At 63.5% G+C, this 25,801-nt stretch overlaps 1 protein-coding gene across 6 annotated transcripts; it reads right to left on the bottom strand.

Annotated features, from left to right (window-relative positions):
- Nucleotides 1–6,232: 6,232 nt before the first annotated feature.
- On the bottom strand, nucleotides 6,233–23,801 carry SBK1 (SH3 domain binding kinase 1). 6 transcript variants are annotated; one of them, XM_074918913.1, is made up of 5 exons: nucleotides 17,221–17,335; nucleotides 15,138–15,836; nucleotides 9,973–10,175; nucleotides 9,656–9,858; nucleotides 6,233–9,083 (listed from the first exon to the last, which is right to left on the bottom strand). In XM_074918913.1, the coding sequence occupies exons 2-5, from the start codon at nucleotides 15,293–15,295 to the stop codon at nucleotides 8,301–8,303; spliced, it is 1,347 nt and encodes a 448-aa protein (XP_074775014.1). In that variant the 5' UTR covers nucleotides 15,296–15,836; nucleotides 17,221–17,335; the 3' UTR covers nucleotides 6,233–8,300. The 6 variants fall into 6 exon arrangements, with proteins under 6 accessions (XP_074775014.1, XP_074775015.1, XP_074775013.1 ...); XM_074918914.1 differs by lacking the exons at nucleotides 15,138–15,836; nucleotides 17,221–17,335 and adding an exon at nucleotides 23,072–23,801 and having other exon boundaries at nucleotides 6,235–9,083; XM_074918916.1 differs by lacking the exons at nucleotides 15,138–15,836; nucleotides 17,221–17,335 and adding an exon at nucleotides 14,754–15,131 and having other exon boundaries at nucleotides 6,236–9,083.
- Between the last annotated feature and the right edge of the window lie 2,000 nt (nucleotides 23,802–25,801).

The following is a 25,801-nucleotide window of genomic DNA, read 5'->3' as shown; positions in this document are numbered from 1 at the left end:
GGGGGTTCAGCTGGAGAAGGGAAGGCTCCAGGGAGACCTTAGAGCGGCCTCCCAGTACTTAAAGGGGCTACAGGAAAGGGGGGAGGGACTCAGGGGTGTAGGGACAGGATGAGGGGTAACGGTTTCAAACTGAAAGATTCAAATTAGATATAAGGATTAAATTCTTGACTGTGAGGGTGGTGAGACACTGGCACAGGTTGAACAGAGAGGCTGTGGCTGCCCCCTCCCTGGTTCAAGGTCAGTTTGGACGGGGCTTTGGGCAACCTGGGCTAGTGGAAGGTGTCCCTGCCCATGGCAGGGGGGTTGGAACTGGGTGGTCTTTAAGGTCCCTTCCAACCCAAACCATTCTGTGATTGTGTGATTCTGTGATATGGCAGGGGTGATGGTTGGTCCCTGCTGGGGGAAGCATGTGCCTCCCCATCATCTTCCTGGGGTGGGATCAGAACCTGGGCTCTAGTCCCAGCCCTGTCCCATCAGGCTGGCAGTGGCCCTTCTCCATTCCTTGGTCTCCATCTTCCTGGGGCACCATCTCCCAGGCCCGTCCCAGCAGGAGCCGCTGATTAATTGGTACTTGGCAATTCCCCATTGACAGGGGCTGGAGGAGCACAAAGGGTGGTTTGTCTGCAAGGCTGCGAGCTTTGATAAAGCAGGGCTGGGGATGACTCAGATGTGGGTAATTAAACTGGTTGGAACAGTGGATGGCTCAGGCAGAAATACCAGCCCGGTGCGCCAGGAGCTCATTGAATGGCTGTAACTGGGTCATGCAGGAGACCAGCGCTGGCAGCACCTTCTGTGGGCTCACCTGGACTGGAGCTCCTCTCTGCGATGTGGCAGACCCTCTTATACTGCCAGTGCTGATCTAATGGAGGAGATCTTGATGCTGCGGTGTCCTGGCTGACCTGTCTGGGGCTGAAATCTGGGAGACTTCTTCAATTGACTTAGAGATGGAAGGAGGGAGCAGAGCAGAATGGATGTCCCTGCCCCTCTGCCTCAGCTGGACATTTGCTCTCAGCTGGCAGCCGCTGCCGGGGCCCTGGAGAATGTGCCTAGTTTGTGCTGCACGGATGGCTCCAGGCACTCATGTGGCTGTGAAGCTCTTGCTGCAAGACCACCGTGTTCCCCTGCTCTGAGCAATGACTCTGGGTGTGGGACTCATCTTTCCCAGAGCTCTGGCAGAAGCCCCTGAGCTGTTTGTGGCTTTGCCCTGAGATGCTGACACCCTCCAAAAGCAGACTGAGCAGTGAACGGCTACCTGAGAGCTGTGGAGCAGCTGTTCAGACCGGCAGATCTGTGGACTGGTAGAGCAGAGGAGGCTTTGCCATGAACAAATGGCTCCCCAGAATGGCTGTAGGTTGTCTCCAGTCAAAAGCTGGGTAATGACCCAGAGCTGGATACTTCATGCTGCAAGGAGTTCGCTGTAAAACTAACGCGACTGTTGTGCTGGTTCCAGTCTCTGACCCCATGCCTGTCCTTCCACAAGACCCAGCCTCCCTCGGCAAGCCTGGAAGCCAGCCAAGATGCCGTTCAGTTCCTGACCCCGCGAGCAGACAGACTCCTGGTCTGCTGCAGCTGGCTGGAGCTGATGCTGACTGAAGTGCCCCCGGGTTCTGCAGAGCTGCTCCTCTCCCCCAAAGGGAGATACCCGAACACATGGCCCTGAGCATACTGAACAGTGGTGTTATGAAGCAAATTAAGGACCAGCAAGAAGCTCGTGACCTCTAAACTACCTCTGTCTTCTGACTATCTGCTGCTGAATTTCTCAACGAACCTGTATTCTGATGCCCGGCCTCCAGAGTCTCTCAGCCAGCGTGTCTGGCAGCCTCCAAATATTGAAGTCCACTTGGACTGGAAGCCAAGGGAGTGTCCCAGGCGCCCTGTGGGCCAGGCAGTCAGTCCCGCCACAGACAAGTTATCCTGGCCGGCCTTGGCAAGCAGTGCCCATGAGGGCAGGTGTGGCTGAGGAGCTCTGCAGAGCGAGCCAACGTAGTGCCCTGGCCAGAGCAAGCAGGGCTTTGGAACTAGACCTTGGCTCTTGTGAAAGGGCCTTGCAGTGCTCCTCAAACCCGGCTGGGGAAGGGTCAGTCCCTTGAGTGACTGCAGACGTGTCACAAGCTGGAGCCAGTCCAGCAGAGCCTGAGGAAGCTGGACCTTCCTCGGTCTGGAGAAGAGGTTGAGGGAGGTGATCTACATCCCTGTCTGGGATTATCCAGTGCTGGGAGCAGAGAAGATTGACCGGCGCAAGGAAAAGCTGTTCAGGAGGAAGGCGGTGTAGCCCTAGGAGGGGGACCCAAGCGTTTGCCCTGCTCTGAGCGGTGTCCCATGGCCCCTCCAGCCCCTCTCGGTGACTGTGGCGGGTGCCCTTTCACGGGGGTGGCTGCACTTCAGCTGGGATGTGGAGTCCTGACCCAGCTCCAGCCCCGGGGGCACAAGGGTGACCCCAATTCCTCTGCCTGCTTTCATGCCAGTGCAGGGCGGGGGCAACGCTTATATATCAACCCTCCTCTAAAGCAGCCTCGGAGGGACGCAGCAGGGTCCCAGTCTCATCCGCAATCTTTTCTCCTAAAGTTTCTTTCTGGTGTGGTGTCTTTGGGACTACAGGGTGATTAACATCCATCGTAAGCATGTCCCAGACATGTTTTCAATGCCTTTAAGCCCCTGAGGTGTTACAGATGGCTTACAAGTTGGGCTCCATTAGCAGTTGATTCACTGTTTATTAAAGCCTCTATTAATCTTGTATTAATGCTTTTCAAATGAGACCTTTCTGGAGGTGAAGCAGCCTCTGAGGTGAGGAGCTTAGTTTCTCCTCAGCCTGGTGCCACCGATGTCAGCGAGGGTTTAGCTCAGCATCTCGTCAGGCTGAGAGCTGAGGTCTTGTGAGGCTGCTGAGAGCGAGAGCTGCCTGTGATGAAGCTCTAATTAGCGTGAGGTAGAGCCAGGGTGACTGGGGGAGCGGGGTCTGCAACCCGGGAGCCTGCTGCCCGCCCCGACCCCCCCAGGGAGCAGAGGAGGGATCTGGGGGCAGGGTAGGGATGTCGTATGGAGGGGTGCTCTGCCGGGTGGGACCCAGGGAAGCCGGCACAGGCAGGAGCTGCTGCTCTGCAGCCGGTGGTTGGGGGAGAGACCTGCCTGCAGCCGAGCGGGTTGTGCATCGGCTCCGTCACGGCACACGCTGCCTGGCTGCAGAGGGGGTTTGATCCGGCAGATCCTCCCCTGAAAAGCAAAAGCCTGCACTGCTGCCAGCCCTGTGGCTTTCAGAGGGATGTAAAGGAGGGTCTAAATTCGAGGGAGCAGGGACCAGCACCTAGGGGCAGCATTAATAGCACCCTACGCTCAGCCGTGGGCTTGGGGTGCTGCTTGTGGCACCCTGAGGTGACGCTGGGTGTGAGGGCAGCGGTGCTGCCTGTGCCGGCATCCTGAGCCGTGTCCGGACAAGGCAGTGCTGGGGATGGTGGAGATCTCCTGTCCTTGCCAAGCTGGGATGCTGCAGTTGTCATGGCAACGCGGGAGGCCTGCTGAGCTGGAGCCCATAACCCAGCCGTTCGGGTGGTGGGGGGCTGTGCAGGGCTGGGCGTGCTCCCCATCACCTCCCCTGGGCGCTGACACCTCACCGCACCCCAAAACTGCAGCAAACCCCCCATCCTCCCGAAGCTGGCAAACCCACCCATTTTCCAGCAAAAAGTCCCTGATGAAAACTACAGCGTTTTCCATGGGAAGAAACACCTTCAGGTGAAAAAATGTGTCCAAACCCATTGCAGGGAGCACACAGCCAAGTCGGAGACGCTGGCAGGCTCCTGCTTTCCTCTACCCTGTGCCGAGATCCTCCCGGCCGGCTGAGGCTGGAGTAAAGGCAGTCAGCACCCGGCAGGGTCTGGCCCAGAGCTGTTCCCCTGCAGGATGCTCACGGGGCTGTTTCCACCGAGCATGGACCTGCCCGGGGAGAGGGGCTGTGAGGGGAGGGGGCAGGATGGGGCTGGAGGCGCAGCCAGCTCTGCTCTGCCTGTGCCTCGGGGTGGCTGGATCTGTCACACAATGTCACCTCTCCCTTCTGCCGACAGCTGTGGCCTTCTGAACCATCTCACACGGCACAGGGCTGGACCTTTCCCCACCTCAGGACAGCTTTTTCTGCCTGGCTCCAGCAGCTTGTCCCTGCAGGGCATTGACTGACATCTGTCCATCATCTCTCTGGGGATGGGAATGCAGAGAGCAGAGGGGCCCTGTGGAAAGGACGGGCAGGGGACGAGCCTGAGCTGCATCCCCTCCATGGGTGACTCTGTGGCCACCAGAAAGGGCATCAGGATGCCCTCGAGTGTCCTCCCGCAGACCCCGTGCCTGTGCGCACCCCTGGGCCGCGGCTTGTGCTCCCTCTCCGGTGACTCCTTTCGCACGGTGGCCTCGAGCCCATCCGATTTCGCTCGGGTGCTGGGTAGCACATGAGTCACATTTCCTTCCAACGCCCATCTCAGCTCCGTGCTGTCGCTATTTTTAGAAACTCTTGAAAGCGGATCAGCCCTAAGAAGCACATTTAATGAATGCTCCCGCCATGCCGGGCTCACGTCACCCCGACGTCTCCGTGCAGTGGCTGGGGGACCCACCGGCAGCCCGGACCCTGCGTCCCCTCACAGCTCGTCCTGCAGCCCCCCCCCCCGAATCACAGGGGAGCTGAAGCCATGTCTGGGTGACAAAATATTACCTTTTACAGGGCTTGGTTGGGGTTGGGTTTGGTTTGGGGTTTTTTTGCAGTGCTGGCTTGGCGCTGATCTCCAAACAAGTGCATCGTTCAGTTATTTTTACTCTCAACCTCCAGTATTTTAGCTGGGGCTGCGGTGACTCCCTTCGCATCTCAAAGCAAAAAAAGGGAGAATTCAGCTCCAGAAATCAGGGGCTGGATGATATTAGAGACAAGCAGACTTTGCTGAGTATCACCGCCAGGACCTCCTGGCCTCCCCGCCCCGCGGCTCGGGAGGGTTCTGCTGTTACGGGGAGCTGGACCTGCCGCACCCATCCCGCACCCACACCGTTTTCACACCCAGACCCTGCGCCTCTTCCCTCCGGCCGTGCGGCCAGCTCGAGGATCTGTACAAATCTATTCGTTACTTCCTTCTGGAGCAGCACCTGTGTTGCTCATCCGTTGCTGGGGGACTGCCCAAGGTCAGCAGCCGCGGCACCGGCGTGGCCGCCTTCACGACCAAACCCAGGAGCAAACGCGGAGGGGACGCGGGCAGGCAGTGGCTTTGCTGAGCTGCCGCTTTTGCCATGTTTTTTGGGTCTGAAGGTTTCACCTGGAGACAAGCAGCCCCCGCCCTCCCAGCGCTGACAGGCTCTCAGCATCCCCGACCTTGCTGGGATAAAATTAGCCATTTCACTTTGAATTAAAGACAGTTTGGCTGAAAGCAACCCGAGTGGTTCATTTCAAAGACGTCAAATGGCAGCATTTCCTTTTTTGTCTGCGATCGGGGAGGGGAGGGTCCTTCCAGCCAGCGCCTGGTGACAATGACATTGATTTCCTAGACCTTTTGGCATGGACAGATCTGTATTTTTAGCTGGGGGAGAGAAAAAATTAAATCACGCATCAAAACAATGCTTTCCCTGCCCTGATGGGAAGGGGAAGGAGATGAAAGCCTTCGCTGCTGAAGCCGGCGGGTGAGGAGGGCTCGCTGCCCGCTGCCCTCGGCCCCGGAGCGGGACCGGGGATGCGCCGGAGGAGCCGCTGCTGCATCCCCGTGGCACGTCCCGGGCGTTGCCCCCCAGCCAGGCTCCATGCCTGCCCCCCACAGCCCCCCGCCTCTGGACTGGGAGCCCCCCGCAGTGGGGTGCCCTGGCAGGGACAGGCGGGACCCCCGTGCCCAAGGGATCCATCCCCTCGGCATCCCCTGCAGCCATTTATCTTCCAGGGCAGGCAGTGCCTTCATCCTTCCTTCCCTGCCTCCTCCTCCTCACTCTCCCCCACCCTGTTCTCATTTCCCCAAGAAGACTTTAATGAAATCTGCCCTTAATTAAATCCACATTCATTTGCATAATTACCAGGAAATTGAAATTAGCCTGCAGACGTGGCTGGAATACATTTGGCATCAGGCAGCCCTGCCTGTTTGGAGGGGGCCACGCTGAGGGCAGCCGGGTCCCCTCTCACCCATGGGTGCTGCCACCCTGCCCCACAGCCCCTTCCCTCCCGCCCCGGGGTGGCCACAGCAGCCGGGCATGGGGGGATGGGGTGAAATTGGGGGGCAGCAAGCATCAGGCCACGGCAGGGCAAAGGCAGGCAGCCCCCTGCCCGCCCACGGCTGCACAAGCAGCATCATGTTTGTTTTATTTAAAAAAAAAAGTCTTCACCGCCATTGAGAATTTTTTTGTTGCTTTTATGACTATGCATTTTGTCATTTTTTACGGTTTTAGTGTTTGGTTGTTTTTTTTTTTTTTTAATCCTTTTCAACAGTGACAAACTGAGGTAACGTCTGTGACACTACAGCCTCTCCTACGGGAAGAAGGTCCGAAACCCGACAGCCGAGGGAACTGGAAATAAAAACCCGACAAACCTACCGACACAGCGACCTCGACAGGAACAGAAATCACACCCGGGCACCCCCCCGCGGGACAGACCACCCGGGGAGGTACAACCGAGCCCTCCCGGGGGCGGCCGGGATCCCTTATCTACATTATTGCACGAAAGATCGAGGACATCGAGGGACCTAAGGCAAAAAGGAGAAAAAACCGCGCCTAGCGTCTCTACATCGGGGCAATGCTACTTCTAAAACCAGCCCTCGGCCCTGGCACCGCGGGCGGGCGGCGGGCAGGGGTGGGTGCCACGGGGACAGGGGGGCAGCGGCGGAGGCGGGGGGGCCGGCCGGGCACCCGCCTGCTGTGTAAACTGCTGCTGCTGCTGCTGCTGCTGCTGAATAGCGTTATAGCCCTTTGTGCGGGAATTGGGGGGACAGGGGGGTCCCCACGGCACCCACCCGATGGGAGGGAAGCCCAAACTCTGCCAGGGCTTGGGCGCTGCCACCTCGGGGTGCCCCCCAGCCTCCCCACCTCGGTGGCGGGGTAAGCCCTCCGCTGCCCTGGGTGCCTGAAACCAGGACGGGAGTTGTGACCCCCACATACCCCCCATGACTTTGTCACTAAGAGGCCACTGGGCCACCAGTGGCTCCTGCCGCCACCACCCTGCCTCGTCGCAGCCAGCCCCGGGGGGGATTTACCCCACTGCCTCCTCCCCGCCAGCCCCAGGGGAGGGTAACCGGGGTTTGGGGAAGGGGTGACAGCAAGGAGGGGTGGTGGGGACAGCACGGGGACCCATGGGGGCCATCGGGAGGCCGCTCGCAGCCCCCTGCCCTGCACCCCAGGTTGTGCAGACCAGCCTGGAGATCCCCCACCACCACCTTTTCCAGTCTCTGGGTATGAAAAGTCTGCGGAGGGGACAAGGGGACACCACCACGGCAGAGCCAGCTCAGCCCCCAGCATCCGACCTGCCGGACAGGCGGCACCGCGGCCGCCACCGCAGCCCAGAGCACAGCTCCCGCCGGGAGGGGACCGGTCCCTCCAGAGGGGCAGGGCGGGGGGACAGGGGCTGCCGGCGGTGGTGGCTGGGACGCACAACGACACACAGACAGGGACACTTGCTACATCGATGGCTGCCAGCACCTCCCGTGACAGGGAGGCAGCTGGGGCTGCTGGGAGTCCTGGGCTGCCAGTGACCCCCCCGGCTCCCCCTCACCGGCCCGGCGCCCACCTCCCCATCCCTTCCCGTGCCCCACCAGCGGGGCAGGGACTGGTGGAAGGGGGCAAATCACCACCCACCCAAACCTCCCCAAAGGCCTCCTCCACAGTGCGGGGTCATCGGCCTTCCCCCGCACCAGCCAGGGGCCAAGCACGGGGTGGGGGAGAGCCGGTGGGTGCTGGCTGCCCCGCACCCCCCCACCCACACAGCACCCCCTGGCTCTTCCTGCCCGTATGGGGAGAGCCCTCCCTGTGTCACCCAGGGGGGAGCCTCGGAGAGGGCAGCGTGACCACGGCAGGAGCCGGGGGCACCAATGTCCTCCCTGGCGGCGAGCGGTGCCCTTGGCCAGGCTCCCGCCACCGGCCTCACCCAGGGCAGGGTGGGGGGGATCAGCATCCTCAGCGCTACGGAGCGCAACCAGTTTTGTCCTTTTCTTCTTCGTTTTTTTTTTCTTTTCTTTTTTTGCTTTGGGAGACCCGGAGCCTGGTCCCGGCTCGTGCCACCACCACGACCAGCACCCCCCATCCCTGTCCCTGGGGCCGGGGGACAGGCCGGGACAGACGGGTGGCCACCACGTGCCACCCCGGCACCGTCAGACGCAGATCTCTATTGCTGTGGCCAGGACCATCTGCCCTTTGCCTTTGTCCTGCCGTCCGTCTGTCCTGCTCGCTGTGCCCGGGGGGGCCGCGCTTGGCTCGGAGCCGCGGGGTCCGCTCCCTTCGGTCAGGACGGTCCTCTTGAGCGGGGCGGGGGTGCAGGAACCAGCCGCCTCGTGGCGGTGGGGACCGGCCGGGAGCTTGTCCCCAGCGTGCTTGCGGGAGCGGTAGGAGGGCCGGCGCCGCACCTCGGCCATCAGGTCGCACTTGATGAAGTAGAAGACCTCCTTGACGGCGCAGCGCTTCTCGGGGTCGAGGGCCAGCAGGCGCTGGAACATGCGCAGGGCGCTGTCCGTGAAGCGCCGCCACTGCGAGGGCAGCCCCCCCAGCCGCCCCTTCTGCCACCGCACAAACTCCTCGAAGAAAGCGTCGGAAGCCGCCGCCGCCTCCCAGGGGAAGTTCCCTGTGAGGACGCAGAAGATAAGCACCCCGAAAGCCCAGACGTCGATGCTGGTGTCCACAGCGAAGCCCTCCGCCCGCCCGGCCTGGCAAACCTCAGGCGCCGTGTAGGGGATGGTGCCGCTGATGCGCTTGACCCGGCAGCCCACCTTGCGGGTCATGCCGAAGTCGGCCAGTTTGATGCGGCGGCAGTCGCGGTCGAAGAGCAGGACGTTCTCTGGTTTGATGTCCCGGTGCACCAGGCTCTTGCTGTGCATGTAGTCGAGGGCCAGGCCCAGCTGCTGCACGCAGCGCTTCACCAGCTCCTCGGGGAGCCCCACCTGTGGGCGCGGGGACACGGCGTCAGCCCCCCGTCACCGAACCCCGCGGTGACCCCCCCAGCTTGGCGACCGCCACACCGGTACGTCAGTGCACGCCCGACGCGGGCACGGCTGCTTTTATCTGGGGTGTTCTCTGCGGCAGGGAGATGGGTGGGGGGTCCCAGGCCACCCTAAGGAGGGGTGATGGGTCTCAGGATCTCCAGGGGGTGGGGGATGGGTCTCAAGACAACCAGGGGATAGGTGATGGGTCCCAGGCCACCCCAGGGATGGGTCCCAGACCGTTACAGGGACAGGTGATGGGTCCTGGGCCACTCCAGGAGATGGGTGATGGGCCTGAGGCCACTCAAGGGACAGGTTATGGGTCTGAGGCCACCCAAGGGATGGGTGATGGGTCCCAGACTTGCTTGTAAGTGCTTGTATTGGGGTGGACCCATACAGGGATGACAGGTCCCCATGTGTGGGGCCCCTCCCCCACAGCCACCAAAGCACAGCAGCAGCGTTGCTCAGCACCCTGGGCGTACTGAACCCCTACACCCCAAAAAGGCTCCCATGGGAGGGGCTGGGGCTCCCACCTGCGGCGGGATGATGTCAAAGAGGTCCCCGCCGGGGGCATACTCCTGAGCGAAGACATAGCAGTCCTCGGTCTCGAAGACCACATCGAAGACCTTGATGATGAAGGGGCTGGAGGAGAGTGTGTTGGTGATGCTGAACTCCCGCAAGAAGTTCTTCAGCTTCGTCTTGCTCTTGTTGACGAACTTCAGGGCCATCTTGGTGCCTGCGGTGGACAAGGGATGGGGGTGAACCCAGGGCATGGTTGGGATATGCTGGGCACCCCTCTCCCAGCACGGCCGTGTCCCCTGTGCCCTCCCACCCTCCCCACTCCCCTCACCTGTGCTTTTGTGGGACACCAGGTCCACCTTGCCATAGGTGCCCTTGCCAAGCTCGCGGATGAGGTCGTAGTGCTTGCTGATGTCGGTGCCCGAGAGGGTGCGGATGGCCAGGGACTGCATGTCCTCGGTGATGAGGGGCACCCCACAGCAGGCCAGCTTGCGCGACGGCTCTTGCTCAATCGAACCCGCGCTCATGGCTGCACTGTAAGGCAGAGGCACGTCACTGCTTTTGGTGGGTGCTGCGAAACCACTGCACTCCATCCCATCCCACCCCATCCCCGGAGCTGGGAGCATGGCACCTTGCAGAGAGACGCCAGGCTGCTTGGGGCGGTGCCAAGCAGCACCCACTGGGTGCCACCCTTCTGTTCCCAGAGGCCACCAGCCCAATGGCTCTGGAGAGGATGCTCCAGCCTCTGCAGGGGCAGCTGTGGGGGGCAGCAGCCCCTGTGCCTCCAACTTGGGGGGATATCTGGGGGCCAAGTGAGGGCTTGGGGAATGGCAGAGCCAGAAGGGCAGGGACGTGGGGACACACACACACATTTCCTCGGCCCTGGTGTGTTCTCAGCCACTGCGCAGGACAGGAGCTGAGACCCTCTGGGGCTCCCCACTGCTGCCACAGTCCCCAGTGGGGACCCCAGGAGCCGGTCCTGTCCCCTCTTGCCTTTGCAGAGCACTGCAGCCCCCTCCAGCACCAAGCCTGCCTGCAAGCCACGATGCTCCAGAGCGGGGTCAGGGCCATGCTGCAGGCACCGAGCGGGACACATTGGCTGCTCTGCAGCAAATCACCCCGCCATATGCCTCTGCCCATCCATCGGCACCGACGCTCAGCTTTCCCCTACCAGGGCACCAGAGGCTCTGGTGCAGAGCCCGGCCCACAACACACGGACAGCACTGACGTTCCTCACGCCCAACAAACCAGCAGCAGTTTTTCCTCACCCTGGCCATCTCCGCAACAAGTGTCAAGCTTGAACTCAGCCACCCCACTGCAGCGAAACCACCCCAGGGTGTCCTCTGATGCCCTGAGGACGCTGCATCGCCCTCCCTCATCCCCAAGAGCACAGACCCAGCACCTCACCGAGCCACCCCACGCTGCAAGTGCACGCGAGTGCAGCACCATCACCCTGCGCAGAGCGAGCCCCGAGCAGAGACACGAGCCCCCCAGGGCCGGTGGGTCCCTCAGCAGATAAATCCGGCTGCTTTTGATTTTGTAGCAGATAATTGACAAAAATCATGGGACAGTAGTCGAGCGGGCGCTGGTTTATATTTAGATTTTTAATGCAGCGTCTCACCGGGGGAAAAAAAACACCTCCCGCTCACAATGAATCCTGCTTGCCTCCAGAACCAACGGCACCTGGGGGTCTGATGGGCACCGGGACAGAGCCGGGAACACGGGCAGCCGGGGACACAGCGCAGGCGCTCGGCGGCTGCAGCTGTGGGTGTTTCGTGGGCAGCGAGCCCACGGCTGCTGAAGACAGAGGCTGAGAGCGGCCCTGCTGGAGGGTGCACACGAGCCACCCCCATGGGAGGGAGCCCGGGTGATGCCCGCGGGCTGAGCCCCATGCCATGGCCATGCAGGGGCTGCGGCAGCCACCCCAAAAGGTGCCGGATGCCCCATGGGTGCCCCCAAAGCACCCCGGGGACAGGGTGCTGCCTGATGCACAAGGATCCTCCCAGCCCTTTCCCAACAAGGCCAAGCCTGATCTCCAACCTCTCCCTCCTTTCTTTCCACCTTGGCACTGTCTCTCATCCCAAAGCAGAGCGCAGCTTCTTAATTTTTTTTTTTTTTTTCCCTGGGAAGTTGGGCAAAAAATAGAAAAGGAACTTCAACATCATGATGTTCCAAAAATGTAACGGCTTGACTCATAAGATCTCCAAAGCAGCTCATCTCCATAGTGTTTTATTGGCCTCCTGGAAGAGGAGCACCATTTCAGTGTCTGGGTGCTGGAGGTGGAGGTGGATCAGCGCAGCAGCTCGATGGATGCATGACTAAAAACAGCTCCCAGCATCCTGCAAGAAGAACTCTGTCTACACTTGAACTTACAATCATGCTTGTCAATGTCTCTTAATTAACCAGTGCTGAAAGGCAATTATTCAAGTCAGCAGAGTTGGGGTTTAAGAAAAAAAAAACCTGCTGGTGGGATGGGAGAGAGGAGGTGAAGGGCTGCTTAAAAGAGCTCTCCAAGTCAAGGGCTACTCGCTTTTTCCCTTGGCTAAACCTGTTGGGTTTTCCAGGCAGCCCCTTTCGACCAGCAACTGAAAACCACCCATCAGAAATGGGTGTCTCACCACAGCAGGTCCCCTGCCTGCCGCCTGCCACCTGCCCGGCTTTCACAGCCACGCCAGGGCTGCGGCTGCTGCATTTGCGGTGCTTTACGGAGCAGGCAAACCTGCTGGGGAGCGGGTTGGCGGGGCAGGCATGGGGCCGTGCTGCTGGGGACGCTGGCAGGGACACGGGCACTGCTGGGATCCTGCCACGGTGCCCCCACTACAGCCGGCTCGATGCAATGCACCCCAATGTCAAGGCGAAGGGGAATACAGAGCCAACACCGATCCCAGGGAAAACCAACCAGTGGGTGGTGGCCAAAATACCAACGTACCAAGGCCAAAAAAAGCATAAATGCAGAAAATTTCATTAAAAATTGAAATACATTTGAAAACATGTTGGTTTTGATGTAAGTAGCAAAGTGGGGCAGAAGCAGGGAGAGGGAGCGAGGGCTCGTTTCCAGCTGGTTCTGCACACTCATGGGGATGGCGGGGGATGGGGCGCCCATGCCAGCACGACAAGAGATGCTGCCAGCCCAGCATGGCCAGGGTTGAGGTCCCACGTCCTCGGCCCATGCCAGTCATGCCAACGCAACCACCCGTGCAGCTGCATGTCACATCAGGTCAAACCAGAGCAGAAACGGGGCCTTTTCCCAGCACACCAGCTCCTCTCCCGCCTCCACAGCTCAGCCCTGAAGCACGGGGGGGAAAGGAGCCAGCGCCGCGCCCGAAGGAAGCCAAAACCGCCTGGCTCAGTTGTTTTGGGTGTTGTTGAAGGAGCTTTTCAAAGCGGGGGGGAACGATGCACATCCCAGCTGAGTGCTGCAGCACGAGACCCTGGGCAACAGCAAAGGGGCAGCAAAGATAATGCCAAGCGGCACTGGGACCCTGCCACTCACCGCAGGTGGTTTGTGCCATCATCTCCACATCCTGAACCATTTCTCCTACTATTCAGACTAAAATTGTTCTCTGTTTAAGTTTCAGAACCATTTATCTCATTGAGTGAGAAGGATAATCCACCCACCTCTTCCTTGCTCCCTGGCAGGTATTTATAGGCAGCCACTCGTCTTCCGTCGGCAACTGCCGCTCCGCTCCCCAAACCTCCCCGACTCCATCCCCAACACCGTGGAGCAGCTCCCGCGAGGGTGGCATCCCGTATCCAGAGCCCAGCATCCCACTGGGCACAGGGGCCAGCACCTCCAACCCACTCCCACTGCTCCCTGCAAGGGGATGCTTTCCCCTGCTCCGCATCCCGCTCCGCTGCACACCCAGCCCTGGGCGCATCGGCTTTGCCAATAAGTAATTGCAAACTCATTAAGAGCTCATTGAGAGGAGCAGAGGCCGCCTGGGAGAGCTGCCCCAGGCACCTGGCAGAGGAGGCTGCTGGAGCAGCAGCTCCTTAAAATTTAAGAGGGGAAGGGGGAAAAAGTCCCCTCCAGCCCTGTCAGAGACTGACAAGTCAGGAAAACAACCCGGTTATTGAGTGGGGTTAAAGGAAAAGTGGTTTGGGCTGAGCCCAACACAGGGGTCTCTACAGCGAGGCAGCACGCTGGAACCCTGGCGAAGGGCCACAACTCACACCCTGGGCTGTGCCGGGGCAAGGAATTGAGAACATAAAGGGTAAAACCATGCAGGACAGGGTCTTGTAGGACCCAGATTTCTCTTCAGAGAGCAGGGAAATGAGAAATCCCCAGCAGCGGGGCGGGCGCAGGCACACGCTGCTCTGCCCCTGCGGGTGCCCCAGCTGCACCACGTGTATTCTGCAGAGCTTTGATTTCCCCCCCCACAACCCCAAACCCTCCCACCGCTGTGATGCTCACTACAACAGCAGCGTGCTCGTTAATGATGGTGTAATCGGCATTCCTTATTAGCGGTTAACACTGACTCCCCCCCCAGCCTGGCAGGCTGGAGGCCAGAGCACCCGTTGGGAGGGAGCTCACTCCCTCCGCACCCTGGCTGGCTCCCAAACCTCCCCTATTTTCTCTAAACCACCCGCTGAGCTGGCAAAGTCATTTCCAAGCGAGTGTTTGGCCCTGCCGGGACTGTGCCTGCTCCCGGCCCCCCCACCCCTGGCACCGCCCCGGGTGCTGCCGGGGTGAGGGGGGCAGGTGGTGCCTCGGCTGTGCCCCATGCCGAGCCGCTGCTTCCCAGTGCCCCGCTCCAGTTCCAGCCTCCGCCACCTCCGCTCCCGCCTGACCCCGTTCTGGGGACATCCTCTCCTCTCCCGCGCGCCGCTGGGACCCGCGCACCGGCGTGAGGCGTTATTAGCTGAGCTTCCCGGGGGCAGTGGTGCGCCAGCACCCAGGGAGGGCTCCAAAGACACCTTGGCCTAACAAGGCCGACGTCTCCACGGACATGGAGGAGGGAACAGGCATCTCATGGGGGCTCCGAGCCACGGGTACCCGCTGTGCCGGACATCCCACAGCCACATCGGCCCTCTGCCCAGGCCGGCCGCTGCCTCCCACCCGACCAAAAGCAGCAAAACATGTGAGGGGAGAGGGTCCCTTTGCCCACGCACCATCCTGGGGCTGTCCAAAGCCGCTCAGGACAAGCCGAGCATGGCCAGGAGGTGGCTGGTCACACACGGCACAGGAGAACGGCCCAGCGGCTGCAGGCAGGGAGCATTTCAAGAAGAGCCCCTCTGGCAGCACCCCGCTACCAGGAGCAGCAGCCACCCCCCAAAGAGGCGCTGGATGGGGCCCATCTCCCGTATTGTCTCACTGGCTCCGTGGCAGTGGGGAAGTGCTGGGAAATGCTCAAGCGCCACTTGCACCACGAGCCTGAACCAGCACCAAACCTTCATCAAAGCACTCGCAGCAACCGTGATGTCCCAGCGCTCTCAGTTTGGGACATTTCTCCAAGTGATGGCACTGAATTCCCAGTTATCTGGAGTTTCTCATACCAGCGCCTCGCCAGGACTGGAGCAGCCTGCCCAGCACCAAGATCAGCTTTGGCAAAGCTGACAAACAGCCCAAAACGCACGGGCTCCCTGTTGGTGGGAGCTGCTCTCCCAGTGGGGTGTCTCAGCTGCCGGGCAGGGTCAGGCCCCATCACACCCATCCGTAGTGTTCCCCACAGTGGGAACCATTTCCCATCCTGGCCATGAGCTTGTGACAAGCTTCTTCAGCCTTGGGCCTCAGGATTGAGGTTTCACAGGCGAATTTGGGAAGAACAAATTAAGCAGCACCCGGGATCTCTCCTCCGACAGCTCTCGCCATCCTCCCGAGGGATGTGTGGTAGCCACTCCCCAGGGAGCCGCCGCTCTCCCCTCCTGCCGCCATCCTCCAGGCCCTCCACACTGCTCTCCCGGTGCTGCCAGCAGGATTTTCCCTGCCTTCATCTGCACCACGCCGTCTCCGTCCATCGGCCCCCGACAGCAGGACCTTGGCTGCCTTTCAGCGCTTCGGCCTCCCGAGATTTTTCCTGATGAGCAGGATGGCTTCGTTAGGACCTCAGCTACTCCAGCCTCCAGCTCCTCCTGCCTTCGCCGCCGGCACCGGGGATTTATGATTACTTCATTGTTTGATTGGTTTCATCAGCCTGTCATCATCTCCCTCCCAAAACTCTTCCACCAGCGCCGGCAGCATCGCACGTTTGGGATCTGCAAAGACAAACGCCCCGAGCGGCACCTGCCCGTCGCCCTCCCGGCCCCCGCGGGCAGGGCCCGCCGGCCCCTCTCACTCTCGGGGGCAGCGGGGCGCGTCACCCCGCTGCAAAAACCAGCCCCGTCTCCGCTCCGAGGGGCTCACAGCCTTGACGCGCGGCCCCGTGCGGGACCCTCATGGCCGGAGCTGCTGGAACCCTGCTGCCTCAGTGCCGGCCTCCGCCGAGGGGGATGCTCCCACCTCTCCCCGACCCCGTGTCCCCCCAGGCAGCCTCCCTCCCCCTCCCCGCAGCACCCCGGGCAGGGCACGGAACCGCACGGGCACCGAGGGCCGAGGCTTCGCCTCCGGGCAGCCGACACCCAACGCCAGCCCCAGCGCTGAGGGGCGGCGAGAGCGGACGGCCCCAGCCCCCCGCGCCGCTCGCCTGTCCCTGAGGTGCTGCAGGACACGCGGTTGGTGTCGCCCGCCCGCGGCCACCGCGCCAGCGAGGCCGGACCTGGAGGAAAGTGGGTCACGCTCCCCCTTCCCCAGCCGCAGCCGGCGAGAGGCTGCGCGGGCTGGAGGCCGGTTCCTGCACCCGCACCCGCGCTGGCGGCGAGGGGGGCCGGGGGAGGACTGACTGCTGGGGGGAGATGGCGAGGGGACATGGCCTGAGCTGCCCCCAAGGCCACCTCTCGCCCGCTGTCCCCTCCCTGCTCCCCTTCCCCTGCTCCCAGCCGCCTTCCATCGCCGCGCATCCTTCCAGAGCCACCCCCCCCGCCACGCACCTAAATCCACCGGGACCATCTTTCTCCCTCGGAAACCGGCCCCGGGGCCAGCGCAGGGCTCCGAGCCCCCCCGGCGCCCCACCGCCCCCCCCCCCCCCGGCCCACGGTGCCAGCCCCGCTCCGGCACAAACTCCTCTCAAGTGTGACTCACGCCGCTTCCGTCTCCGGCCCCGAGTTTGTCCCCGCCGCCGCAGGGCCGGGGCCGGGCCGGGGCGCAGGTGGCAGCGGCCGGAGCGGGGACCCGGCGGGGCGGGGGGGGGCGGCCGCCGGCGGGACCCCGCGCTCCTGCCGGGGCGGTGGCCGAGCCCCCGGGGGCGGCACCCGCAGCGCCCCGGCGATCCCCCCCCGGCTCTGCGGGGAGCGGCGGGAGACGACCCCCCCCATTCATCCCGGATCCCCGGTTGTACCGTGATGGTTATTTCGGCTGGCGGGGACCCGCCGCCGCGATCGTCCGCGTGTCCCCCCCCCCCCCCCCCCTCCGCCGCTCCCGGCACCGTGCGGGCAGACAAAAGGGCGGCCCCGCCGCGCCCGCCACAAAGGCGCGGGCCGGTACCGGAGCGGGCGGCGCCCCCCGCGCCCCCTCCCCTCCCCACCGCCGCCGCCGCCGCCTTACCGGTGGGGCGAGGCGCCGCGCCCCGTGCTCGGCGGGAGAGGAGCCGCCGCCGCCCGCCCCCCGCGCGGGGCCGCGCCGCGCCGCTCTCCGCCCGCACCGCCGGGCTCATGCCGCGGCCCCGCCGCCGCCGGAGGAGCGGAGGGAGCGGAGCGGAGCGCGGCGCCCCCCGCCCCCCCCGGCAGGGCAGCGCCGCCCCCCGCCCCGCCCCGCGCTCCGCCCGGCACCGGCACCGCCCCGGGGAGGGGGGGGCAGAAGGGGGGCCCCGCCACCGTTGCGCCGGGCGCTGGCGGGGATGCGGGGGGCTCCCCGGTCCCGTGCCCCCCCCACCCCTCCCCCAACACCCGCACCCTTCCGGCCCAGGCCCACGCGGGGGTTGCGGGTGGGTTTACCGGGGGTACCGGGGCAGGAGCCGGGGGCCGCCTCCCCGCTGGCCTTCGGGGCTCCGGTACCACGGGGTTCGGCCCCAAGAGCCGCCCCCCGGGGGGGACGGCGGGGAGCAGGGGCTGGGGCAGGTCCCTCTGCATTTCCCCACGCGGGGATGGGGCTCCTCACCCTGTCCCCACCCCACTCGTCACTGCAGGCAGCAACACGGATGCCCACAGCCCGAGCCTGGGACACCTGGGGTTCGCCACCGGGAATGTCCTTGTGAGGGGCCACATCCTGCTGCGGGCCGGTTCCCGCTCCCCCCGAACCCCCCGCCACTTGGCATCTCTTCCCCTTCAGCGCGGGTGATGCCCACCGTGTCGCGGGCTCGCCCCTCCGAGGCGTCACCCCAAACACGTTCAGGACACGCGGCGTCCCCCCACGCGCTCACCACGGCGGGCCCGTCCGGACCGCGCCAGGGAACGGCCGAGGCAGACGCGCCGCGCGAGCTTCCTTTCAGCCTCGTTAAAGTTTGGCAACGTGTTCGGCAAGCGATGCCAGCGCCGGGCACCGGGCACTGGGAGCTCCCGGGCACCCCCAGCTCAGGGGACAACGGCAGCTCTCCTGGAGGAAGGCACCACGCTCCTCGGAGCATCCCTGTGCACATCCAGTCTTTCCGGATTTCTTCCTCCACTCACCCGGGCCAAGCGGGAATGCTTTAAACACGCCACAACTCACTTTGGGGTTTCCTTGGCTCGTAGCTGGGCACCGGGTCCCTTCACTTCTGCGACACCGCTTTGAGCCGGCCCACAGCTGTGGGGCTGCCCCACGCTCCAAGGGGGGACGGCGGGTTGTTCCCACGCACCGCGTGGGCCGTGCAAGCTGGCTGTGCCCACTCTGCCGGGACCAGGGCCGTCCCACTGGCACCCGAGCCCCCCGCCGCCGGGCGGGCAGGGGAGCCCTCACCACTGACTCACTGACAGCTCTCATCCACTTCTAGTCGAGCACACCAAGCAATTAGTCTTTTTATGAATGACTTTAAAACAAGAGGCTGAATCACATTCTGACACTTCTCTTTAATTCGGTGCCAGGCACTCCTGTGACATTGCCACCCTTCTCCCATCCGGCAGCCACACGGGACATCGCCGGCCTTGCGTGTGGGCAGCGGGAGAGGCAGCTGCAGCTCACAAGCTCTTGCCAGTCCCCTCAATCCCCACTCCACTCACCAGTCCCTGCCACAGCTCCCAGCACCACAGCTCCAGATGATGGACGATCCCCACGGGCACGGGGGCATCCGTGTGGCACGGGAGGAAAAATGCTGACCCCTGCATCACCGGAGCCTGGTGACCCAGCAAGGGCAAGCTGGAGGGGTGCTGGAGGGGTGCTGGAGGGGTGCTGGAGGGGTGCTGGAGGGGTGCTCAGAGCAGCCGCTGTGGGGCTTGGAAAGGGGTGGCAGCTTAGGGCCGAAGGTGCCGGGAACCGGCATGGTGTGGGAGATGGGGCAGAGCTGGGGTGATCCCTGTGCTGCCGCGTAAGCAGGACACGGGATGGTGAAAGCCACCGCGGCCATCCTCGCGCGTCCCACTCCACCGGCTGCTGGGGATGGAGTGGGTTCCCCCCGTGTCCCTTCCCATGGCACCTGCACAAGGCCCCGTGTCTCCGTGTCCCCTGCCTGCCCTTGCCATGCCGTCCCGCAGCCACGGCTCCCTGGCTCCCGCAGCCTCCTGCTCGCTGCGGTTCGAGCGGCGCCTCTGAGCTCTCCTGCACTCGCCCTATTTATAGCTCGGGGCTGTTTCTAGGTCAGGCACGAGGTGCCAGTGCCCGGGAGCCTGCCCGGGGGCCGCGGGGGGCTGCAGGGACAATGTCGTGCACCCCACACATGGCTTGGCTCCCGGTGCCACCGCCCCAGTGCTGGAGGACGGGGCTGTGCCATGCCCCAGGTACACAGAGGCTGAGCTGTCGGTGAGAGACCAGCCAGGCTCTGACAGGGCTCCGTGGGGCTCAGCAGGGTCCTGTGGGGCTCTGCAGGGCTCAGCAGGGTTCTGTGGGGCTCAGCAGGGCTCAGTGGGGCTCCGTGGGGCTCAGCAGGGCTCTGTGGGGCTCCGTGGGGCTCAGCAGGGCTCCGTGGGGGCTCCGTGGCTCATTTTGCAGCTGCCAGGCTGCAGACCAACACATCACCAGTACGTGGGTCACACACAGATTGAATAATAGTAACACCAATAGCACCAGTTAATGTTTGCATTGAGCTTGTGGTCTTCAAAGCACTGAGAGAATATTAATAACTAATTAAGATTTGTGAGGTGAAAGGAGCCGGAACAAACGTGTTTATCACCTAGCTCGATCCCAAATCATGCGGTGAGCCCACGGCGCCCCAAGGGACCACCAATGCCCCCGGGATTTCTGCTCGGAGAGGAAATATCTTGGCTCGTGCCACAGGGATGTGCTCAGGCAGGGCGGGTGGTGGGGAAATTACCTGAAAAGCCCAAAATATTTCTGACAAGCCCAATCCCCTCCAAATTCAGCAAGAAGGTCACTGGTCCCTTCACCATCACTCGGACCCCCGGGCAGAGTGAGAGCCAAAGGGCCGTGCCCCGCAGAGCACGGGGGTCGGGGTGCCACGGCCGCCCGCTGCCGGTCACGCTCCGGTGCCGTGAGCTAAAAGCTGCCCGGGGCTGCCGGCGGGGCTGCCGGGAAGGAGCAGGCGGGGAGGGACGCGGGAGGGACGCGGGAGGGACGCGGGAGCGGAGCACGCTGGGAGCCGCAGCGCCAGCGGAGGGGACACGCTCAGCGCTCAGCCCGGGAGCAGCCGGCGGCGTCTCCCAGCGGCTTTTGGACGTTCCCCCCAGCGCCCGCGGAGCCCCGAGCCTCCCTGCCCTGCCGCTGCCCTTAGGCCAGCCTCGCCGCTCGGCGCAGGCGCCGCCGTGACCTTCGCTGCCCGCTCGCCGTTCCAGGTGGCCGGGGCTGCTCGACCCATGTTGGGGGGCCTGGGTGCCCCCCCTGGTCCCCGGGGACAGCGCCCAGCCAGGGGGATTTCAAGGGGAAAGGGGGCTGGTGGGAGCTGGTTCCCGGAGCACCGGGGCTAAGTGCCCCCCACCTCGGTGGTCCCCCCAAGCAGGGTGCTGCCAGCCCTGCCTGGGGCTGCCGGGACGAGATTCCCAGCAGCTGCTCTCAAGGTCGGGGAGGAGATGCAGCCCCGGTGCCCCGGGGCACAATCTGCAGCGCGACTGCGTGGCAGGGACACGCCAAGTGGGGTGCTGCCTCTCCTCCCGCAGCCCCCCAGACCCCATCCCGTGCTCCTGGGGGGCACAGGATGGACCCAAGCCAGCCGGGAGGGAGGCACAGTGTGCTGCATGCTGGCCCCCCAGCACAGGCTGGGTCAGCACCTGTGGCACCACGTGCCAGCAGCCACTTGCACGGAGCTTGGATGTGGTGTTGACTCTGGAGCATAATGATGACTATTCAGCTACTGGGTTGAAACGAAAGAGTGAGTTTCTTCTGAGAAGAAGCAGAGTGTGTTTCTTCATGGGGGAGGTGGGACTTGGGGCTGTGGCAGGGTCATGGCACTGTCCCATTCCCCTTCTGGGTCTGAAGCCACAGACACCAGCTTGAATCGCTGCCGGGGGCTGGAGCACAGCTGTGCCTACAGCTCCCGCTTGCAGCATTTCCCGTTCCATCACCAAGGGGGGGTCGAAGTAGCCAGCAGGACTGACCTGGGAGCACAGGGAGAGCCGCAGGGCCTGCCTCGGCACCCCAACACCCCGGCCAGCCTGACACAGTCTGGCACCGCGCACCCGCAGCCGCCTCCGCTCGCAGCCCGTTCTCCTGGCACCATCTAGCGAGGCTGCGGGGACAGACACGCTGCCTCCGGCACCCACACGCGTGGGCCCACACGCTCCCACCGGTTCAGGGTGACAGGCCCAGGGCCAGGCAGTGGGTCAGTGGCAGAGTGGGGAGCACCTGGTGGGTCCCTCTGCCTGCACACCCCCCCGCCCCCCCCCCCCCCACCTGGGGTGACCCCACCCTGGTAGCTGCTGCGCTGGAGGTGACAGGTGATGGCAGCCCTGTCCCCACGGGCTGAGGCAGGTCCAGGGAAAGGCTGGGGGGGACAGGCTGGTGACAGCTAGGGGGTTGCTGGGGGCTGGGAAGCCCCACCCAGTGCAGCCCACCTTGAAGCAGGGCAGGACAGGGAGAAGTCTCTGGGGCCAAGCCACAGGTGTCCATCCCTTGCCATCTCCCCGTTCAGGGAGGGGTGGTCCTGACGGCCATCACACTGCCACTGCGGGCTCACCCCTCCCTGGCTGAAAATGCCAAACTCGTGCCACTTGTGCCACAGCACAGGCTGGATGCATTTGGTCGGCTCCAACCCTGGGTCGGGCTGCAAGACTGGAGGCCCAGGGATGCTCCACACTCCTCTGCAGCCAGCAGCACCTACACCCAAGGGCCCTCTCCCACCCTTGGTCCCCCAGTCCCTCCCCCTCCCACCTCCTGGAGCCTTCCCAGCCGGTGCTGAGCTCGTGGGCAGTGACTCACGGGAATCGAGACTCCAAAAAACATGATTTACAGCAAAACAAATCCTACAGCTTCTTTCATGCTGGGAGGAAGGACAGACTGCCTGGACTGGCACGTGCCCACAGCCCAGCGACAGTCCTGCCTGGCCCCCAGCCTGGCACCACCACCCCCCCAGACCTTGCTGTGGGCAGCCAGTGCTTATGGGGGGGGCTCCTGGCTGTGGCAAGGTGGGAGCTTTGCCCCAAGGCTGGTGGCGCGGGACAGGAGCTGGCAGTGGCTCGGTGCCACTGAGGAGCAGTTGGGCACACCATGTGCCGGCGTTCACACCTCACATCCCTGCCGGCTGCCTGGCTAATTCCGGCACCGGCACATTCGCTTTGGCTGCCGCTCAGCAGCACAACGGGAGAAGAGCTTTCGGGGAGGGGGGGAGGCAAGCGCTGGTGCTGCTGCTGGGAGGGCCAGGCCTTGGGGAGCCTTGTGGCCCTCCTTGGGGACCCCCAACTGCCCTGATCCCCCAGCTAGCCTCGGCCCCAGGGGCAGCAGCAAGGCCCTGGGGGCAGAGTCCAGCCAGGGACCCCCATTTGGGTGAGCAGGAGCGGGTGGGACGGCTCCAGGATGCCGAGGGTTCACACACTGCTGCCAACAGCCCCGTTCCCATGGGCACACCAGCACCACTCGGCACGGCACAGCACAGGACACCCACCCCGTGCCCGGGAGAGCTGCCGCCAGGGAAGCACATGGTGGATGCGCACACGTGCTGTGCACGCAGCCTCTCCCCGGCACAGCGCCGGGCCCCAGTCTCTGGCCAGGAGAGGATGCGTCTGCTCCAAGAGAAACTTTGGCACGGCCAAGGCAGGCAGTGATCATGCCAGGCATCACCCCCCCAGCTCAGCTCCATCCTGGGCTCCCACATCCCTCATGGGCTCACCGTGTGTCCCCACCAACAGCGTGCTGCCCGACCAGACACCGTGGCACTGACCTGTGCAGGTGCAGGGGCTGCAGCTCCTCTTTCTGGAAGCAGACGAAGCAGAAGGAATCCATTGCTCAACTCCGGCGGCCACCGTGCCTGGGCAAGGGGGACCACAGGCCAGGCAGCGCCGGAGAGGTGTTGGCATCTTCCTCCCCCTCGCCAGTGCCGCCAGCGGCTGGAGGCTCACGCTCGCCCGCCCAGGGCCATGGTGTCAGGAAACCCTTCACGCGGCCGGACTGAGTGCCGGTGCTGGCTCCTCACCGTGAATGGAGGTAGCGCCGGGCTGTGCCATGTCCCACGTCACCCTCACTCCGAGGCCAGCAATGCCCAATGCCACCCCAGCACCCATCGTGCAGCCTGGCCAGAGGCAGCACCAGTCCTCAGGGGGTGTGGGCAGGAACCAGGGTTGGCATCGCCCACACCGAGGGGTCCAGCAGGGCAGGATGAGGCCCTGGCCAAGCCCTGTGGTGCTTCAGAGGCCAGGGGAAGCAGCTGCCCCTCTCCGGCACCCAGTGCCCATGTGGCACCGGACAGTGGTGGTCGCAGAGGACGGTGCCCGCGGCGCTGCCAAGGAAAGTGTCCCCTGCGCAGGGGCCTGCAGCAGGTGGGGTCCAGCAGGGTCTGGCAGGATCCAGCAGAGTCTGGCAGGGTCTGGCAGGCAGGTGGCCGGGCCGAGAGCCCCACGCGCTCACGGAGGAAAGTTGTGTTGTCGGCGAGCTGTGGCTCCGCGGGGCTTGTCTCACCGGCAGAGCAGCCGCTCGCTCTGACAGCTAAACCAGCGTGCGAGTATTAATAGCTCCAGATTCATGCAGTGAGGCTGGGAAGTTAACTCCTTGGCTGCCGCTGCCGGCCCTGCCCAGGCTCCAGCTGCCCTCTCCCGGCTCCAGGCTGCTGCCTTGGGGCTCGCCAGCGCCGCAGCTGAGACCTGGCAAACTCAGCTCGCCCATCCAGTGCACCGGCTGTCACTGAGAAGCTCATGCTCTGTCCTCCGGCGCCCCATCCTACTTCTCCAGGCTCTGCCCTGGACAACGCTTGGCATGGGGGACACGGCACAACCCAGAGGGGATTTCTGGCCTGGGTGCCCATGGGTGCCCTGTGGCCTGCCAGCAATGGAGAAGGTGGCCTGGGAGCCACTCCAGGGGGGCTGCTCCCCACTGCACAGACAGGTATGTCAGGGCACAGTGTCAGGCCTGGCTGGGCACAGCAGGAGCATGGTGGTGCCGTGTGAGGGGTGTCCCTGCCCCACAAAGTGTGTCCCTGTTCCACAAGTGCTGTTCCTGCCCCATGAGGGGCATCTTTGCCCCACGATGGGTGTCCCTGCCTCAAGGTGCAAGCCAGGGCAGCCATGCCAGCAATGTCCGGCTACTCCTGGGGACAAGCCAGGACACCTCGGGGGGGGGCAGCATGCTCGGTCAGGAACCTCCTCGCCCACATGGAGCCTGCCCTCGCTGAGCAGCTCCGGATTCTTGCTGTTCCCTGTCTATTGGGACCCTCTCGGGGACCATCACATGCCCCCCAGGTCCCTGAAACCGAGAGCAGTGCTGGTCCCTTACCCCACCGCCCTGGGGCAGGAGCAAAGGCCCCGTCCTTGGGAGGATAGGAGAGGCTTCCCCAGCCTGACCACGGGCTTTGTCATCTCTTGCTGTGAATTATTCAGTGCATGGCTCTGCTTGCAGCACATCAGCTCCAGCCACACCCCCTCTAATGGCAAAAATCAATGGCTTTTTAATTTCTCTTGGCCAGGAAGCTCCTGGCCATGCTGCTCGTGGGTCCTGTCCTCATTGCAGAGCTGCTCCAGGAGAGAGGGGGACCCAACCTGGAGGGTGGTTTATCCCAAACTCATTTCCATCACCTTCTTCCATGCATCCAGAAGGTGCTGGACTAGATGGTCCCACACGTGAGTCTGCAAGGTACCCACACTTCGCAGTGCGGATGGGGTTCAGCTGCCCCATGCTGGTCCCAAGCCGGGATGGAGGCCAGGGCTCAGTGGAGACCCCAGCCCCACATCCACATCCTCAGACCTGCCTCCAGGGGACCTGCCTGGGGCACCTGCGGCCAGCGGGGATGGGGCAGACCTGTCCCTGGGGCTATGTGGGGCAGAAGCCTGGCTGCCTGTGCTCTCTTGCCACAGCTGTGGGTGTGCTCACCGGGGGTGCTGGCTGAGGTCGGTGTATGTGTGTGCATGTTCATGGCTGTGCTCAGCATATTACATGCGCAGGATGCCCAAGGCCAGGAGCAGCAGGAGCTTCGTGATTCAGAGCAGGACTCATCCTCCAGCCATCCACTTCCATCAGCTATTTCAAGCCTGAGCATTTCTCCTGCCTTTAGGCTGAGCCCTTTACCCCAAGGAGCTTCAAGGACTTGTGTTGTCCTTGGAGCTGCCCAGGGCACTCACTGGAGGCCTACAGCAAAGAGGGGCTGGGGGTCTGTTTGTGCTGCAGGGTGGGGGCAACAGGTCCCTTTTGCACTCTCCTTAGGGGGGTTTGCACCAAGGGAGCCGTGGGGCAGCAAAAACCTCCTTGAGAGCAGCATGTTGTGCACTGTGCCTGCAAGCAGACCTTGCTTTTTACTGATTTCCTGCATACTAGGAATTTTGCGAGGGCTGGGGGCATAGGCAGGGGCATGGGGTGAAGCTGGTGGGCAGTCAGGGTAGGGGGCTGCTCCTGCAAGACATGGGGAATTGCAGGACTGAGTAACAGGACGGTTGCCCATCACCCAGAGGTGATGTGGGAGCAGGCA

This window comes from Athene noctua, chromosome 15, assembly GCF_965140245.1.
Source record: "Athene noctua chromosome 15, bAthNoc1.hap1.1, whole genome shotgun sequence".
NCBI lineage: Eukaryota > Metazoa > Chordata > Aves > Strigiformes > Strigidae > Athene > Athene noctua.
Note: the sequence above shows the minus strand (reverse complement) of the source record. Positions and strands in the feature narration are given on the sequence as shown.